The sequence below is a fragment of the Nicotiana attenuata genome, unplaced genomic scaffold (genome assembly GCF_001879085.1).
Source record: "Nicotiana attenuata strain UT unplaced genomic scaffold, NIATTr2, whole genome shotgun sequence".
Classification (NCBI taxonomy): Eukaryota; Viridiplantae; Streptophyta; class Magnoliopsida; order Solanales; family Solanaceae; genus Nicotiana; species Nicotiana attenuata.
In genome coordinates, this window is record NW_017675425.1 from 41,004 (window position 1) to 60,600 (window position 19,597).

General features: G+C 37.2%; 2 protein-coding genes across 2 annotated transcripts; one reads left to right on the top strand and one right to left on the bottom strand.

Annotated features, from left to right (window-relative positions):
* Positions 1–8,598: 8,598 nt before the first annotated feature.
* Positions 8,599–10,714, top strand: LOC109220063 (pentatricopeptide repeat-containing protein At5g13770, chloroplastic). Its single transcript, XM_019384523.1, has one exon. The coding sequence runs from the start codon at positions 8,660–8,662 to the stop codon at positions 10,511–10,513; it is 1,854 nt and encodes a 617-aa protein (XP_019240068.1). The 5' UTR covers positions 8,599–8,659; the 3' UTR covers positions 10,514–10,714.
* A 1,259-nt stretch (positions 10,715–11,973) lies between these two features.
* LOC109220064 (GA-binding protein subunit beta-2) lies at positions 11,974–19,179 on the bottom strand. The gene is made up of 7 exons (XM_019384524.1): positions 18,849–19,179; positions 18,347–18,423; positions 18,035–18,122; positions 12,999–13,063; positions 12,597–12,665; positions 12,480–12,529; positions 11,974–12,378 (listed from the first exon to the last, which is right to left on the bottom strand). Exons 2-7 carry the CDS (start codon positions 18,419–18,421, stop codon positions 12,267–12,269), a joined length of 459 nt encoding a protein of 152 aa, XP_019240069.1. The 5' UTR covers positions 18,422–18,423; positions 18,849–19,179; the 3' UTR covers positions 11,974–12,266.
* Between the last annotated feature and the right edge of the window lie 418 nt (positions 19,180–19,597).

Genomic DNA, 19,597 nt, shown 5'->3' on the forward strand with positions numbered 1-19,597 from the left:
TTTAATTGTCTGAGGAGCACCCCCACCCCCCAAAGCCCGTCTACTCAACCTCACCCCACAAACCCTAATTCCACCGTCTTCCGCCGCTCGCCGCCGGCCGGAAATCGCCTCCGCCGGCGGCGATACTCCGATGGCCCTGAAAATTACACCATAGACTCCCCACGTCCTTCTCTTTCCGAACCCCAAACCCCCATGGCTCGAATCCCAGCCTTTCTCCTCGAATATCCGAAACTGTGGACGCCGCCTCCGCCGCCTACGGCGGCGCCACTTCCAAATCGCTCAAAAACAACACTCCGTGACCCTTGTGCCTTCCTCATGCCTCATAGGTCATTGATTTCCTTCGAAATGGTCCAAAATGTCGATTCAAGCTTGAGCTTCAAAGATCCAAAGCGGTCGATTAGAACCTGTTTTCTTCTTCTTTTGATTAATTAATTCAGAGGTTTTAGGGTTGTAATCGATTCTGTTTGCATCTTAGTTTTGATTTAATTCCGTTCTATTTTGATTTCCTTTTCTTCTTAGTTTGATTTTGTGTGTGTTTAGGTTTTGATTAATTTTTGTTTTGATTTTTCTTGTTTTTGATTTTCTTTTCTAGTTTGATTTTGTGTTGATTCATGAGCATCTTTTTGGTAATATGATTTAGTTTCAATTTGCTTGATTACAGGCCTACTAGATCCTTAGACTTAATTTCGGGATTGTTTAATTAGTTTAATTTTTTTTTAGGATTTTGGGTTATAGCTGGATAAGGATAGAACTTCGTTTAGCCATGGTTAATTCTTGACCAGCTACTAGGGTAGGAAGGGGGTTGGTTTGGTTTGATCTGTTAATTTTCAGATACATAAAGGGTAATTTAGGCATTATTGACAAGAGAATATTGTAGCAACTGAAAATGGAACTCCCTAGGACTTTCTAGAAGGGGTTTTAAGTTGAAATTCACAAAAATAGGTGTACTTACTTGAGTAACAAGTCAGTAAATAAAGGACCAAACTGAATAAATAAAAGAGGGACTAATAGTGTAAATAGAAATTTATGGGCTGCTCTCATTTTGCCTATAAAAGGCAGTGTATACTGCCTTGATTCACAAGTCTTGAAACCTCTAAATTCCCCCCAAAATCTCTTCCACAGATCTGAAATCTAAATTTGAAATTCAGATCAATAGAAGTAAGAAAAATCTTCTTTAGATCTTAGATTACCACAGAAAAATCCAAAAACAGGAAAAAAAAACAATAGAAAAATCCAAAAATTCAAAAGTTATTGTTTCATTGAAGTCACAAGTTCGAGTTTGATATTTCAGCATCTAATGGTCAATTCCTAGCTCAAATCTTAATCACTGAAGGGTTTTACAATGTTTCTGGAAAAATTTTGAGTTTATGTGGGTATGTTCGAGTTGATTTTGAGGAGTTTCAGTGGTAAAATTGTTGCTGTTTGATCTCTCAATGGAATTTTGAAATTGTTCCTGAATTCGCTGGTTTTGAAATCGTTTCTAGACTGCTGGTTTATTTTCTGAGCTGTTCTAAGCATCAGTTTGCTGCCTGCTATCGCTGACCTCCCTTCCCTTTCTCTTATTATTTCATATTCCAGGTACACATTCGAGCTTGTTTCAATGTAGATCTCCTGATGGAAATAAAATGAAAGTGAAGTTTATGCTATAGACCTACTGTTTGTTACGTTTTGAATGACTTTCTGTGTGATTTAGTTAATCGTCCAGTGTGATTAAAAGCGGACTGTAATTAGAACTTTAAAGTGACTTGGACTGTGTTGATTTCCAATTTGTAGTCTGCTAGCATTAAACAAAGCAAGTAGTTCATTGAGCTTTGATTAGCATTGTTATTGTATATAATACTGGACTGGCTGAATTGTGTTAATTTGTAGTTGATCAACTTCAGATTTAGTATAGCTAATACTTATTTAGCTTAGCAATTTTCTGTTTAAAATTCAAAATCATAAACAGTTTAAGTTTGCAATTAAGTCGGAATTAGTGTGCTGGTCGTTGATTCAATTCTAAGCAAATGTTTCAATGCAAATGTTGGTCATTCTAGGTTAGTAGTCGAAGTTAATGGTTCGCGCTGGTCTTATTTGTTTCCTCATCAGCAGGTTCACAAATTTGTTTAAAAGCATAAGAACCAAGCCCTGTTGTTGGGCTCACGTTGGCCCAATAGCAAATTAAAAACTGATATCCACTTGGGCCTGAGGCTCACTTTACTTGCATTTTTGTGTATTGGACTATCTTGGGGGCCCAGTTTGCCCAATATTTGAATAACGGAACTGAAGCTTTGGTGGAGAATGGCGTGCTGCCCCTATTCAATTCTTGGCCTAATTGTCTGAAATTGTATTATGGAGTTTGGACCTTTCGCACTTATTAATAAATTAGGACATTTCTTTTAGCGTTAGAGACAAAATAGCAGGTAGAAAATCATAGTCACTTTAGGATTGACCTTTAAATAAAAGTGATGAGACGAACCTCGCCGAATAAAATACAAATTGCGGGGCCCTCATTCAATGCTTAATTAAAAATACTTAGAATTCGGGATGGGCCGTTTAGCGAATTTCGCGGCCTTCCCCAAAGTTAACAATACGCTAGACGCTTTAGGGCCGTCATTGAATAATTTTACCTTCCTAAATACGGGTGCACATTTATGTGACCCAAATCCAAATCTCCACGAAGTCGAAACATGTCAAAAATTGCGGGTGTATTTATGTGACGCGATTCGAGACATGTTTTCACGACGTTGCAATTCTCTTAAAATAATAATGATAAAAGCGGTTCAAAGTTAAAAGCACATAGATTAAAACATGTATTAAAATCAAATAAATAAGCCAAATATGACAGTTGAGTGACCGTGCTAGAACCACGGAACCTGGGAATGCCTAACACCTTCTCCCGGGTTAACAGAATTCCTTACTCGAATTTCTGGTTCGCGGACTGTTAAACAGAGTCAATCTTTTCCTCGATTCGGGATTCAACCGGTGACTTGGGACACCATAAATCTCCCAAGTGGCGACTCTGAAATTTTAATAAAAGAATCCCGTTTCGATTGTCCTTTAATTGGAAAAACTCCCTTTACTATATCCTCTTCCGGGGTAGTAGTAAAAAAGGAGGTGTGACAGCGGCAGCGTTGGAGGACACTATCCGTGTCCTTCAATCCGAGCAGGAATCCGAGAGGGCAACGACCACGCTAAGGGAGGCGAGGCTCAAAGAGCGCATTGGCGAGATCGACCGTGAAGCTTCAAGCTTGGGAGATCAGGTTGCTGTACTCGAGGCTGAAAAGCGCAACTGTTGGCCCAAGTTGAATCTGCCTCTGCCGCTGTTCCTCGCCATTTGCACGAGCTTTGGGTTCATGCCGAGGCCCAACGGGACATATACAAGAGTTTGTGGGAGGCGGGCAATGTTTCTGAGGCCGCTTATGAAGAAGCTCGGACGAAGGCACGAGAGGATCGCGTCAACTGCGGCTACGACCCTGCGACACCGGAGGCCGGCGAGGATGCTAATGCTGAGGAGGAATTTCTTGGAGATAATGATGGGGAGAACGGCTGTGATGACGCCGAGTGAAAAGTTGTTGCCTTAGTATATATATATATATATATATATATATATATATATATATATATATATATATTATTGTATTGGACATGTGTTGGGCGTGTATAAGGTGCGGCTGTTACGCGTATAAATAAAAGGGTTGTTTCGTCGTTGTACGACCTTTGAACTGCTCTCATTTTCCCTTGCTTTACTTTTTTTGTTTTGGTATAGACCTTCGGATTTTTGTATGGCGAATCCCTGATTTTCTCGTTTTGGGAATCCGACTTTGACTGGACCGAGGGGGTCTCGTTGTGTGAGTCCGAATGGAGTTTTTTCGGGTTTGCACATTTGGGCGAGATTGACTTTTGATTTGTCGCTTTAGGCGGAGTCATCTTCGATTCAAACGAGTTTGAACTCGGGTTCGTCATTTCGGACGAAGTCGGCTTCAACTCATTCGAGGGGGATTGAATTCACTTGCCGATTCAGGCGAAGTTGGCATTTTCATATGTATTCGAGCGAGGTCGAACTTGGAACTTGGAGCGAAGTTAATTTCTGACTTGTTTGGACAAGTTCGTAAAACAAAGACTTTTGTTTGACGATAATCGGCAGCCGTAAATGCGTTATTTTGGGCTAAGGTCGAAATGCTAACCCGTTGTGATTCGAGCGAGGTCGAATTCTTCTGTTGGCGATGGCCCTTGGCCATAGGGGTGTTATTTCGAGCTAAGGTCGAAATGTTAGCCCGTGGTAATCCGAGCGAGGTCGAATCCTTCTTTTGGCGATGGCCCTTGGCCGTAGGGGTGTTATTTCGAGCTAAGGTCGAAATATTAGCCCGTGGTAATTCGAGCGAGGTCAAATTCTTCTTTTGGCGATGGCCCTTGGCCTTAGGGGTGTTATTTCGAGCTAAGGTCAAAATGTTAACTCGTTGCGATTCGAGCGAGGTCGAATTCTTCTTTTAGCAATGGCCCTTGGCCGTATGGGTGTTATTTCGAGCTAAGGTCGAAATGTTAGCCTGTTGTGTCTGTCAGATTTTGGAGGATTTCACAGATCACCATACTGTTTATACGTACATCGAAATAAATCCTGGCGCACTCGATTTTGTTTTTACTGGAGAATATTGGGTGTTCCCTGAGGGAGCCCCAGTTTTGCTTAGCCTCTGCGTTTCCTGGTTGAGTTCCAGTTTGCTTAACTTTGCTTGCATTGGAGAATACGATGCATTTCTTGGGTGAGTCCCAGTTTGCTTAATTTTGTTTGCGTTGTAGAGTACGATTCATTTCCCGGGTAAGTCCCATTTTGCTTAGTTTTGTTTGCGTTGTAGACTATGATGCATTTCCTAGGTGAGTCCCAGTTTGCTTAGTTTTGCTTGCGTTGTAGACTACCTTGATGGGGAGTACAAAATGTTGCTCTGTTTCAGCCATTGGAGAATGCTATACATGTTCGTTTCGTACTCATATTGGAGGAGTTTCCATGTATCTAGTCCCTTCATTGCCCGCTCTGGGAAAGTAGTCGGCAGGCGGGGTGATGAACCGTACTTATACGTCAAGACGCCCCTTTCGTCGCCTTGTTAGAAATCTTCCCGAGAGGACCCAGCTGGGATGAGATCCGGGCGAAGGAGAAAGGGTGCGACTTGATGAGTATCCTTTCTCAGGGGTTGCAGTGTTGAAATGGTGCCTGACATTCCAATTATTTTGTAGTAACTTTCCTTCCATCATCGCTGGTTTAAATGCCCCTTTGCTCGCTTGCCCCTGCAAGTGCCCGCATTCCTGCCTACACCAATCAATAGAGGATAAACCAAAATGAAATTTTTTGTACCTCGATCCAACGGGTCAGCGAAAAAAAATGGCATTGTCGTGTTACTTGCTCTGCCTGGTTTTAGATTTGACGGTCGTGTTCAGCTCCGCCTATAATAGCGTCTGTGCTTCGCGCGGGTTGGGCCCACCTCACTTGCTGAAGTGTTGAAATCGAGTCCCGGTCCGATCTCGTTTGATTTGTACCCACAACAAGGGAAACATGTCATACCCCGTTTACGGATCATCCGATGCGTGGGGGAATATGAAAGTAGGGCAGAATGTGCCCATTCCTTCAAAAGACCGCGCAGCAAGCTGTCGTCCTCTCATAAAGGGTGGGAATATGGGTTAATATATATGAGGAAAATGCGTCGAATGGGGGTGTGGTCACGTCAGATGACCATGATCCTTTTTTGAACGTATGTATGCCGTGCCAACCCTATCGCTACTGGCGAGATATGGGTTTTGCATAGATGGTTATAACTTCTACTTTTATGTCGCAGCCTGACCTAGATTAGTATTGTTGTCTTGAAGGTTTTTTTATCGCTCTTTTGAGTGGGTGGTGGCGTTTCGCCGGTTCTAGATCTGAAGGAAACTAAGAAATTTGGCTAAGAAATCTCCACAGACGGCGCCAAATTGTTTGAGCAAAAAGTATAAAATCCTTTTTGTCAAACTAATTACTAATATAATAGAAGGTAAATCTTAGTCAAACATAACTAAATTCAGATCTAAACATACAGAATGTAAGAATAAAGGAAAGTATAATAGCGGGTAATGTTTCTTCATATAACAGTTACACGTCAATTAAGTGCGGTTAGCTTATATCTGGGGCAGTCTTGCCTCATGAGAGCAATGAATGGAAAGAGAAGAGAATATTGATGATGAAGAGTTTCTCCTTGTTATCTCCTTTATGGAGGCTCCTTTTTCCCCCCTCCCAAAAGATCCCCCTTTTGGGTTTAGCTAGTCCTATTTATATTAATAACTTCCCTATTTGTCCAATGGTCTTTGACCAACATCCTTTCTCGTCGTTGTGCCTTCTATCTTTTGCTTGACCACTACGTTTGTTCTGCGACGTAAGTTTTAAGTTTTCCTATGATTCGGCCCTGACGATGGCCGAGGTGCTCTTTGTCATCTTGCCGTGTTGGCACGACTGTTATTTGGTCGACCCCATGTCGTTCCACTTAGGGACGATTAACCCATGGTCAGATTTTGACCCATACAAATAAGGAAAAATAAGTGATAAAACCACTCATTTTCCATGAAAACATTTTCTAGAAAAATATTTTTTCTGAAAAACATTTTCCTTCGTTCCAAACACACTCTAAATATCAGGAAGAGCAAATTGATCAAGATATAATTAGTCTGCATTACACAAAAAGTGAAATAAGGAGGCAAACATAATACTACTACATGGGATGTTAATGTTGTCAAACCTAATCTGAAGGAAGGTTTTTAAAATTATTCCTAATTAATAAAATATATATATTATCTCCTTTCATGGTCACGTTAATAAAATTGTAACAACCTTTTTCAAGTTTTTTAATTAGTACGAAATGTTATTATTATTATTATTTTGTTTAGTGACATAGGATGATAAGATCATAAGAATGCATCTAATATTCTTTATTATTATATCAAATTCTAAGTTACAATTAATTTTAGTTCTCCAACAAATTAAAGGTTTTCTTTACCACATAAAATCACCATGCATATGGTTAATATAAATATGATTTAGTATTTGAATTGCACTTCAAAAACATAACTTTTACATTTTGATCTCATTGTGGGATACAATATTCCGTTCATTTATACGATATTTATCATAAAAAATGTTTTATTATAAATTGGCGTTTATCCAATCCCTTAAATGAATATATGCTACATTGGCTAGTCAAGTTGATGGCTGAACTAAGTTTGGAATTTTACAGAAAAAAAATTCTTATATTTATTGGATAAAGACCATGCAAATTACTCTCAGATGCTCCTTCAAGTGAAATGGAGGACGGAGGTAGTCTACCTAGTTAAAATTTGGGCTTTTTCCAATTTTAACCCGTGGCAAAAATTATTTATGTTTGGTAGTCAAAAAAGGGGGCATTTGCATCTATACTCGCTTTTTGTGCCACATTTTAACCTGTGCCCGCTTTGCAAAAAAAATTGCAAGCGTACCCGCTTTTTCACATAACTTCAGCACACGGGGCTGAAGTAGCAAAGGCAATTACACAAAACTTCAGCATTTTAGTAGCCGGGCCTGAAGTTCAGCTCTAGAGCTGAAGTTTTTTTTTTTTAAACTTCGCGAACTTTCAGCTCTAGAGCTGAAGTTTGCCAGTTATAAAATAAAAACTTCAGCTCTAGAGCTGAAGTTTTTGTTTAGTAACCCGAAAATTTCAGCTCTAGAGCTGAAGTTTGCTAGTTATAAAATAAAAACTTCAGCTCTAGAGCTGAAGTTTTTGTTTAGTAAGAGCTGAAGTTTCCCAGTTATAAAGGGAAGCTGAAGTTTTTTAAAAAGTGGGTACGGATGCAAACAAAAAGACAAAGCGGCTACAGGTTAAAAAGGGGCGCCCAAATAGGGCGCCCCGTGCAATTTTTACTCAAAAAAGTATATAAAATTTTTACAATTTTTGTTTATAACAAACAGAATGTGTATATATATATATATATATATATATATATATATATATATATATTATTTTGAGAGCGGCTATACAATGTCATTTTCCCTTAAAACTTACTCGCGTTCAATATTCACCTCAACCAAATGAATATAAAACAAGTGTTTGTCATATATATCACTTAATTATAGTTAAATGATTTTTGTTTTTGTTTTTATTATTAAGATTAAATTGCTTAATCTAACGTAAACGGGAGGATACTTACTGTGTACCCACGCCATTGACCTAGCTACAAAAAGGGGCAGTCGGCCCGATGCATTAAGCTCCCGCTATTCGCGGGGTCCGAGGAAGAGCCGGACCATATGTGTTTATCGTACGTAATCTTACCCTATATTTCTGCGAAAGGCTGTTTCCACGGCTCGAACCCATGACCTCCTAGCCACATGACAGCAACTTTACCAATTATGTCAAGTCCCTTCGCCATTGACCTGGCTAAATTCAACAATATTTGCAGCTTGATTTTCATTTTGCATAGACAAAAGTTATGTGGCTGAAATCTACGGTGATAAGTCTAAAGTCCATAACCACACACGTGTCATACAATGAGTGGTCAGTACAAGCCACATGCATGGCAGAATCTGGAACTGATAATGTTTTTACAATTTCCTACCTACGTACATAATGCAAATACAAAGAACTCCTTTACATACAAAAACTCATTTCTCTTTTTCAGTTCAATTCTTTCTTCAATGGCTATTGCCAAATCTTCAGATTGGTCATTTCCACCTTGCATTAACTGTAAAAACAGAATCTTGAAACCAAAAATATGCTATTCTTGTAAAACTTTACCTTTCCTCTCAAATATTTACTTTAATTCAAGAACTCTGGTTGCTAAATCCTCTAGCTGTTCATCTCCTGTCTTAGAAGAAAAAAGCCAAAAATCACCCTCAAAAAATTCCAAAATAATAGAATTGGACTTGGAACTTCAAGATTATAGTACTACTACTTCTACTTGTTTGACTGATTCCAAGGATTTCAATGGTTTAATATGCAGTTTACTTAAGGATCCTCAAACTCAAGGAATTGGATATGATTACTATGAAAAAGCCAAGGAAAATACAGATTTTAGACCTGAAAAATCAACACTAAAGCTTCTTATCAGGTATTTGGTGTATTCAAACAAATGGGGTTCAATTATTTCATTGTGTGAAGATTTGAGAAGTTCTCAAGTTTTGCCTGATAGTTCAACATGTTGTAAATTGATTACTAGCTGCATAAAAGCAAGAAAATTCAAGATTGTAAATAGTTTGCTTGAAGTGTTTATACTTTATGATCAAGAACTTTCTGTTTTGGCCTTTGATTCTGCTGTGAAAGGTTACAATAAGTTGCATATGTATAGCAGTAGTGTTGTTTTGTATGAAAGAATGAGATCTGCTGGACTTGTATTAGACTCTGGTTGTTACTGTAGTATAATGGAAGCACATTTAAAAATGGGGCATTGTGACAAAGTTGTGGCACTTTTTCAAGAATTTGAGAGCAAGAAAGTAGTGTCCACACCTTATTATGCACAAATTTACAAGAATCTGTGTGAGTCATTAGGGAAATCGGGGCGCGCTTTTGAGGCTTTGGAGTACTTTAGAGACATGAACAAGAAGGGAATTCAAGAGGATCATTCATTTTATTCCATACTTATATGTGGATTCGCGAGCATTCGTGAAGTGAAAATGGCTGAAGAACTTTTAGAAGAAGCTGAAGGCAAGAGAATGTTGAGGGATCCAGCTTTGTTCTTGAAACTAGTATTGATGTATATTGAAGAGGGGTTGATGGAAAAGACTCTTGATGTTGTTGCAGTGATGGCTCGGGTAAAAATCCGAGTCTCTGATTGCATATTTTGTGCAATAGTGAATGGCTTTTCAAGAAAAAGAGGTCTGAAATCTGCAGTTAAAGTGTATGAAGATCTTTGTTCACAAGGCTGTGAACCAGGTCAAGTGACATATGCTTCAGTATTGAACTTATATTGTAGGCTTGGTTTGTATTCTAATGCAGAAATGGTATTTTCTGAGATGGAGCAAAAGGGATTTGATAAATGTGTAGTGGCTTATTCTAGCATGATTGCAATGTATGGAAAAACAGGAAGACCTAAAGATGCAATGAAACTTGTTGCAAAAATGAAAGAAAGAGGATGTCAACCAAATGTATGGGTATACAATTCTCTTTTGGACATTCATGGAAAAGTTCTAAACTTAAGGCAAGTGGAAAAAATATGGAAGGAGATGAAGAGAAGGAAAATTTTTCCAGATAGGGTAAGTTACACAAGCATTATAAGTGCTTATAGCAGGGCAAGGGAATTTGACAAGTGCTTGACATATTATCAAGAATTTACACTAAACGGCGGAAGAATTGATAGGGCAATGGCTGGGATTATGGTTGGTGTTTTCTCTAAAATGAATAGAGTTGATGAGTTGATTGGTCTTTTGCAAAATATGAAGAGAGAAGGCACAAAGTTAGATGGGAGACTTCATAGGTCAGCTTTGAATTCTCTGAGGGATGCAGGGCTGCAAATTCAAGCAAAATGGATGCAAGAAAGTTTTGGTGCAACATGAGTTGTTTTCCCTTTGTAGATACCAACTGTATGGTGTATTATATAAAGTGATTTGACAATGGAAAAACTACATTGTGTTGGTGCAAGAACTAACAAAGATTTGCTCATTTTAAAGTATTGAGTCACTCCTCAAACTGTAGAATTACTTGTTGAATATTGACCTCATATTCATAGTATATATCTGATCAAGCTTTGGAAACAATATTCCATTGTCACCAGCAACCATGTATAGGTGGGGGTGGGGGGGTTCGCTATTTATAGTACTCTTCATGTGATTTCCTGATATGTAAAGTAATTCTTGTAGTTGAGCAACAAGTATCCATGAAACAAGAATCCTGCAAAATCCTGCATCCATATACTTGTTAAATTTTCTTTATTGACTGAATTCCATATTTCCTTGACTATTTGCTTCTGAAAAGGTTTGTTGATTAAGTCATTTCAATTTCGATAATAGAACATTACATTCCAGTTATTCACAGGCCCTTTTGGTTCTATTTCACAGAAGGGCTAACTGATCAGCGGGTATTATCACTTTTAGCCCGCGCCAGAAACTATTTACATTCGTTGGTCGAAAAAGTGTATAAAATTGTATATAACATACAAAATGTAAAAATATACATTTTTTCGGCTATTATGAAAGCGGCTATACAGTGTCATTTTCCCGTATTTTTTCACAACAGAGAAACTAGAAAAGAAAGTCAAAAGATTATTCTTCCTCTATCATCATTCTGCTTTGTTAATTTTTATACTCCAAAGCATAAAACAGTTATATTTAGCACTGAATTCATGCAGTGAACTCTGCAATCCCTCTGAAATTACGAGTGTTATGAGTGGTGACATGTTATCTACATACAAACCACAACACCAGATTAATGAATCCTAAACTGTTACTTCCTGCAGATAAATTAGAATTCAAGAAGTCCAAATGACACATAGATGACCATGAGTGAATGCAAATTGCAAAATTTTGAGGGTATATTAGAGCAGTGTTGTCAATATACATAGCAAAGGAGGTCGACCACGTTTTTTACCTGGAGGCATAAATATATGTAAAAAAACACATTAAAATCTCAATAAATATGAAATTCTGAACCCATAATTGCAAATATGCAATGAATTCAGCGGTGAGGACCAAAAAAACTCATCCTCTCTAGTTTAAATTTTGGATCCGCCTTTGAAGGAGGTTTAAAATTTTCAATGAGCGCCCTTAAATACTGTAAGCCATACTACCACTACCATAATCGCTATATGTTTATCATCTTCTCCTATAGCCCTTTTTTTCGTTCATCAAATCATTGCTCAAATTTGTCCACTTGAAGAAACCTGCATATTGATGGTTTCCAATGTTTGAGAAGAAGGCCATTCTCAATGAACCAAACAGAAAAGTTTAAATTACTAACTGAGACATGAATTTGGAACAAGTTATGCTATAGCTCAAAATCCAATGATAATTGTCAGGGATTCACCTCAACTGCCAAACTGATTAAAGAAAAGCTATCTTTGCAGAAATAACTTGATAAATTCATAAGGCTATTGATACTACGCTATTAGAGTATGCATCATTTGACATTGTCAACTTGTCACCAAATATGACATGGGAGAACATTTGAAGTTCAAACTTACATAATACTTGTAGGAAGGCTATTTTAAGTTATTAGAAAACACTGAACAAATTAACCACCACCAAGAAGTTTGCATCCTCGCAAGCTCTCACATGAAAAATGTACAAGATGACGTCAAATAATTCTGACTTCTTATGATACCGTCGTGCCAGTGAGTTCAAGTTGGGCTACTGCCTCGTTGATCGCATCGATGATGTTCATTTTACCCCTGCTAACTGCCTCGTCGATAGGAGTCCTCTCATGGCTAAAATGACAGCACAATGAACTCAGCAAAGAGAGGAAATCACAAGCAAAAGCTTATTTGATCTGAAAATCTGTTAGCGCTTTAAGTTAGAAATACATCACCTATTTAAGGCTGAGACACTTGCTCCAGCAAGGATTAAGCTCTTCACCACCTAACAAGACATCATATAAATTAAGGGATGCTAGGGACTTATAATCCAAGAGTAATGCAAAAGTCACCTCAATATGTCCGTTTAAGCAAGCCCAATGAAGAGGTGTATTTTTCTCCATATTGGAAGCATTGACATCCTGCTACCAAAAATTAGATTAATCATGTTTCATCACTCAATTGTATCGAAACATATCAAAGAAGAAGATAAGTTGAAGCTCCGCTCCAAAGAGACTATTTCAATACTCAGAATAGTCCCCAATGTCTGGCTCAAATTTAAAAAACTAAATCATGCCCAATGAGAAATGCAGTCAAGTGACATAAGTTTTGTCAATGATGCAATTCCTACATACGGAGAACAATGATTATTCATTAAAGATCGATACCACTAAATCAGATCAACAAGAATGTAACAAGTAGACATGTTCAGCTATTTAACGTAATAATACAAATAAGTAGCCCTGTCCACTCACCGCTCCATTACGAATAAGATATTCTACAATGCCACAGTGCCCATTTGCCGAAGCCATATGAAGTGCTGCAAAAATTAAATAGCCAAAGCAAGTAGTTAGTTCAGCAAGTCATATAAGAAACCTATTAGTTCTGGAAAAGAAACCTTAGGACTTCAGGTACGGGAAGAAACTCTACTCGACTTATTGTCAAAAAAAAAAAAAAAAGAAACTCTACTCGACCACATTAAAATTCTCCATATTACTAATCAATTAGTTCTGGAAAAATATGTAGTTCAAGACTTAGGACCTTAGGTTTGGTAGATATTCAATCAACCAGAACACAAGGTGTGGCCTAGCTATCAATGAGTGGGTAAGAACTAAGGATAGTTAGGTTTTCAAATCACAACAAAGACAACAAAAAACTCCTAGTGCTTTCTTTTCAACAGTCTAAACCTTGAGGGGTAGAGTTACCTGGTATCTTGGTTGTGAGAGGTAGTAGGTACCCAGTAGAATAGTCGAGCTATGCACAAGCTGGCCCGAATACCACTATTATTTTAAAAAGTTAAGTCAATTGTTAAGTGATCCCAATCGGTTTTATGTACTTGATTTCCTTATATGATCTTGGGCATTACTCACTTTATGAGCTAGCTTTTGGAGATTGAATTATGCCCAGGTTGACTTCTTATCATGATATAAGGCCCATCCCAATTCTTGATTTACCCGATGTTGGACCCACATATTATGTTGTTCACGCTCCAGGCGTGCAAGGGGATAGGTGATTTTAAGTTATCCGACATGATTGTGGGAATATGAACTTTGTGTCCTTGTATAATTTTAGGAAATTCTCTCCTCATGAGCTAGCTTTTGAGGTTGAGTTAGGCCCAAGGTTCATTTCTTATATCAACCAAATTGAATTTCTTTATTTGGAACTCATCTTCTATTGAATTAGACAGCTTGTAAAAATATAATGTTAAGCTAATTTATAAAAGTTGGCGAGCCCATATGAGATTCGGAATATGAATGTAATTGCTACTCAAAGGGGTGGGATCTCAAAATTCAAAATCTAATAAGTTAGGGGCTTAAACTTGGTCAGAAGTTAAACCAGCTGGTTATTGGTCTTTTGGCTTACAACAATCAAGGAAACATGATCTTGCAACATGGAATTCCAGTTGTTGAACCATTGTGACTATCTTTGTAGTTTGATTGCATCCAATATTACATTTATATCCTATCTATCTTGATGGGGAAGTTCGTAACTTTGAGAAAAGGAAACATCTGAATGGAAAGGTGTCCATAAGTCTGTGAAATTGTTGGAAGCTAATAATTCACATATTTTATTCATGGTATTTAAGAATTACTCCATTCATTGCAGTTTATGTGGCAGCATTTCCTTTTTAGTCTATTTCAAAAAAAATGACAACTTTCTAATGTAAAGGTAATTTCACTTTAAACTTCTCATTTTCCCTTAATGACAAGTTTTTATAACCACACAAATGTTATGTTATGTTCAAAACCGCAAGTTTAAAACTCTTATAGCTACACAAATGTTATTACATCTTTTAGAGCACAAGTTTAAAAGTCTTCCATCTTTTCTTAAGCTCCATAATCAGTCAAACTATACCACATAAATTAAAACGGAGAGAGGATGTAACATCATTACCCTAAATATTTGACTTAGAAAATAAGTTTAAAATATGCTTCGAGTTACGACATATGAATTAAGGACAAAACAATAAAGGGTTGTTTACTGATATTTTCTGAGAGATGAACTTAACTTCATGGTTTCTCCATAATTCTACCAATATAAAAAAGAAACCCAAAAGGAACATGAAAGCTTTTGCTACTTCCAAATAAATGTTTTAAGATGATTCTTCACATGTATGACCAAATAATCACAAGTAGAGTATGATACATGGTTGACTGGTAATTTACCAATTTTTTGAAGTAAAAATGATTTATTTTCTAAGAATTTTTGTTATGTTCAAATTTCTGTTTTGTAGATGACCTGACAATAAAACCAGTTCCCCATTAGCTACAAATTAGAATACATGACTGAATAAAAAACTGCAATAACAGGACTTCCAACTATAACGACCATCTCTGATACTAATAGGACGGAGGTCTAATTAGCAAGAAGCAGCAAAGTCGCTGATTCAGTATATAAGTTTAAAGGAATGCCTTAGCTTATATAAGATGAAAGGAATTCTTTAGCTTATATAAGATAAAAGAATATTACTTTTACAAAGAAGTTCAAACAGCCACATCCCCACCTCCAGACCCTTTTCCTTATCCTATCTTCATGAAACAAGAAAAGCATAACTAAACTCTAAATCTTGGGCTGGTGTGGGGTGGTGATTCCTGATTTTTCTAAGTGCTCCACGTGAGTTCAGCTTTTAGAAGCATGCTCATACGCTTCATATAAGGAGGGAAGAATATTCAAGTTGGCCGATTCCCTTTAAGAATAAATTGCAAAGCAAAACAATTTTGCAAACTTGTCAAGAAGTTCTGGAGAATGTTATCATCTGGAGGATGTCCCAAAACAAACTATCCTCTCTGGAATTGGTCATCTTAAATGGGTTACATTGACTAGCAAGATACTTTAATCAGGTGTTCACCTTCAAATACCACTACAGTTTTTTGGTTTGAATTACTTTATCCAGTCTCCTGCGGATAAATTAAAAACACAACTATGCCCTCGATATTTTACCATAAAACCACCTTTGTCTTCTAGTTACCATGATTGAATCCCCTTTAATGGTCTCACACCGATAGATGAGAAATCCATAGTTTATGGAAGGAGCAATAAGAAAGAAATGGACAATCCACACACAAACACACACACACACACACCCCAAGGGAAGAGTGGGTTAGTCTCAAAATGTAAACAACCCGAAGATGCATAAGAGTAAATAGAGTAGAAGGATAGAGATAAGGTGGAACATAGAAAGGAAACAAGTGAAAACATGGTACGACAAAGAGGTGTTCTTCAAAAGAAGAGATGCCACAGCAATCAATTAAATGAAGAAAAGTGAAATGGGGAAGCTCCTTCTCTCATAACCTTGAAACGGTAGAATCAGAAGGATTAAAAAAATCAGAAATTCAGCACTAAGTACAATATACAAGACCCATGCCAATATCTTTTTTTTCTGAAAGCTGCCAACCCATCTAGGAAAAAGCAAATAGTGTAGGCCAAGTAATGCATTTGTTAAAAACAAAATAAATAAAAGTGTATTTTCTCTAATAGCTTAAACATTTAGATAAGATGGAAACACACTTTAACGTGGTATCAGAGCCAGTTTTACCCCAATTCTTCATAAAAAAAAATAAAAGAGTGTTTCCTCTAACAGCTTAAACATTTAGATAAGATGGAAACACACTTTAACGTGGTATCAGAGCCAGTTTCATCCCAATTCTTAGTTTCCTGATGTTGGGCTCCGTTGTTATGTTGTTCACGCACCAAAAGTCCAATCCTACGCGAGCGAGGAAATATTGAGTTTGTCCCACATATCCTTATATCGTCTTAGACAATCCTCACTTCATAAGTTAGCTTTTGAGCCTGAGTTAGGCCTAATTCTTATCATAGTATTAGAGTCAGACCCATCCAAATTCTTGATTTACTTGATGTTGGCCCCCATTATGTTGTCCAAGCACCACATGTTCAGTTCTATTTTTTTACAAAACCAAAAGACAAGATTGCAATACCTTCAATAATCAATAGCACCATGTTACCATAGGGAAAACAAAACTAGAAAGCTATATTCTGTCCTATGGTTACCTAAAAATAATTAAACAAGGCCATAAATAATGCAGAATCACTAACATTATCAAAACGGCACTTCCAACAAATTTTATCATCCGCTACAGAAAGTGTCAATGCTCTATATTAAATAATCCAGCCCTTCGAAATTAGTAGATAAGGAGTTTGCCTCCATATTTAATGAGAAAAACATGCAAAATGTAATCATTTTCAAGATAAGCTTGAAATGCCTAGCGGGTTACCATTGTTGTAGGCTCTAATGCTCTAACTGACGAGACTATCGGGGCTTCAGATGACTCGTTAAGAGTGTCGTGTGATGGTAGGCTATTGGCTCCATTCACCCCGATTAGCCTTTACTGAAGTAGAAGACTTTCAAAATGATTAGCTAATTTTGACTCTTTCCAACCTTCTGTAATGAAACTACCAACAATGTCCTTTCTTGTATCACCAGTCTAAGTAATTGTTGGTAGTTTCATTGAGAAAGGTCGAAAAGAGTCAAAATCAACTAATCATTTCGAAGTGTCTCCGACTCTAATAAGGCCAATCCACACGAGGTAAATGGAGCCAATAGCCCACCATCACATAGCACTCTTCACAAATCGTCGAAGGGCTTGCCAATCATGACAATTAGAGCACTGGAGCCTACAACAATACCAACAAGCAAGGCATCTCAAGCATGTCTTGAAAATAAGTATGTTCGACTTGTTTTTCTCACTAAATATGAACGTGGGCTCCTCATCTAGTAAGTTCAAAGAGTTGACTTATTAAATGTAGTCGTGCAGAAACAAGGACTATAGGCACTTTCCATCTTGATGATAGAATTTGAGGGAAGTGTTATTTTGATAATGTTAGTGATTCTGCCTTTTTTTTTACCTTGTGATAAAATGGTACTATTGATTATTGGAGGTATTGCACTCTTGCCTTTTGGTCTTTTAAAAAACAGAACTGGACATCTGGTGCATGAACAACATAATATGAGGGTCCAACATCAAGTAAACCAAGAATCTGAATAAGTCTGGCTATGATACCATGATAAGAAGTAGACCTTGATTTTATGTTGTCCATGCACCAAATATAAGGAACAAATTGTACCTTTTTCTCATATAAGCATAACCCCACCGGAAATCAAACTTCGTCATTAGGGAAACATGTCATTTGTGTCTTGCCTCCGGTAATAGAGGTAATCTCAACTCGCATAACCATCGAATAATCAAACAAGGCATTTGGGAAGAATGGGGGAATGTTATTCTTAAATAGGATAACTACCAAATCATCAAATAAGACATTTCAAAACTATAACCTGTTCGGCCCTCTGAATCCTTTGAATCAAGAGAAACACCAGAAGATGCTAAGCTCGTGACATCATCTAAATCATCATATCTCGCAGCCTGTTAATGGAGAACAAGCAATAGAGAGATTGAGGGCATTAAATCAAGCAAAAAATCCTGCACCACTTGAGTGCAGATTGATTTAGAATTCTTAGAAATTCGGAGTTAGGCAGACTTCTATAACCACCAGAGCTCATTGTGCTATTTTTCACTCAATTTGTAAATCAAGATTACGGCTACATCATGGTTAACATAAAAGAAACATAGAAGCTAATTTGAGGTACCTCGAGCAAGGCTTCAATAGTTTCAGACGGCGTTTCAAAATGAGTCTGCTCCACTGTATTATCCTCAGCTCCCATTCCTGCCAATTTCCAAAACGACTTTCTGCGTGATTAATGCGAGCAATAGCGATAGAAAGACAGAATAACGAGCTACTCTAACTGCTTTATCTCATCTTAGTCCAGGCATGTACAACACAAATGATGATGTTTTGCTGATAGTTTTAACAGCCATACACAATTGGGGTCAGTGGTCCTAAATTCTGAAGTAGTTGGAATTGGAAGCATAAATTCCCTCTATTCATTTATCCGTTCCATTCCATTTCATCTGTAGCCACCAGCAGTGGTGGTGCTAAGTAGAGGGAAGGTATCAATTAAATCTTGTATAACTATACTGTGCAAATAGAGTAAAAACGAATTCCTTTGATTATATATAAACTGTTAAATCTCCTTAATATAAGTAAAAAGTCGAGTGACGGCGAAGAGGGTACAGACAGAGACAAATTACCTGTTAAAGTGTTGTACTACCAAAAGGTTCGACGGTGACGGCGGCGGCGGCGGCGGCGGTTAACTGATGAAACAAGCAGAGGACAGGAAACCCTGAAGGCTCGTTAATTCGAATTGGTTTTTTTTTATTTCGAAGAATTCGGATTGACGTCTAATTGCAGTAATCTTGTTAAAAAAGAATTTATTTCGAGAACTTCTTTATTTAACGACCTAAACAACCCAAAAAAATTACACAATACCTAATAAGTGTTTCAAGAAATTTTTTATTAAACCAAAGAGTGCCTTAGAAAAAATAATTGGAGTTAATTTCATGTATAATCACAGAATTTCATCAATTATTGGAGTATTCTTACTCATATTAAAGTGACTAAATTACAAGTAAATTGTTCGAAACATATGATAATTGGAAGGTCAAAGTTTTGTTGTCAAACTATCACGTTTACTTGCCACGTCAAAGCTTTGTCACTCAATCAATTTCATATCAAAAAATAAATAAAAATCACTGCGTAAACATTTTATCTGACGATATTTTAAACAAAGACAATTAAAAACGTCTAAATTGTTATTAAACAATAAAAGAAGTAAAAGAGCATTGCAGAGAAAAGTAGAGAGTGATAATTCTTATTAATTTTAGGATGAATTACAATGGAATATGATACCTCTATTTATAAGGAAAGAGTGACTTAGCCACCAAGTAAAATCTCTCTAAAATATTGACATTCACCATAAATAAAATTTATTTATAACACT

Coding starts and splice junctions, on each gene's coding strand:
- LOC109220064 (XM_019384524.1), bottom strand. CDS start 18,421: ATGGGAGCTGAGGATAATACAGTGGAGCAGACTCATTTTGAAACGCCG. Junction 12,666..12,998: donor ATCTTATTCGTAATGGAGCG/GTGAGTGGACAG, acceptor TTTTGGTAGCAG/GATGTCAATGCTTCCAATAT. Junction 12,530..12,596: donor GCTTAAACGGACATATTGAG/GTGACTTTTGCA, acceptor ATGTCTTGTTAG/GTGGTGAAGAGCTTAATCCT.
- LOC109220063 (XM_019384523.1), top strand. CDS start 8,660: ATGGCTATTGCCAAATCTTCAGATTGGTCATTTCCACCTTGCATTAAC.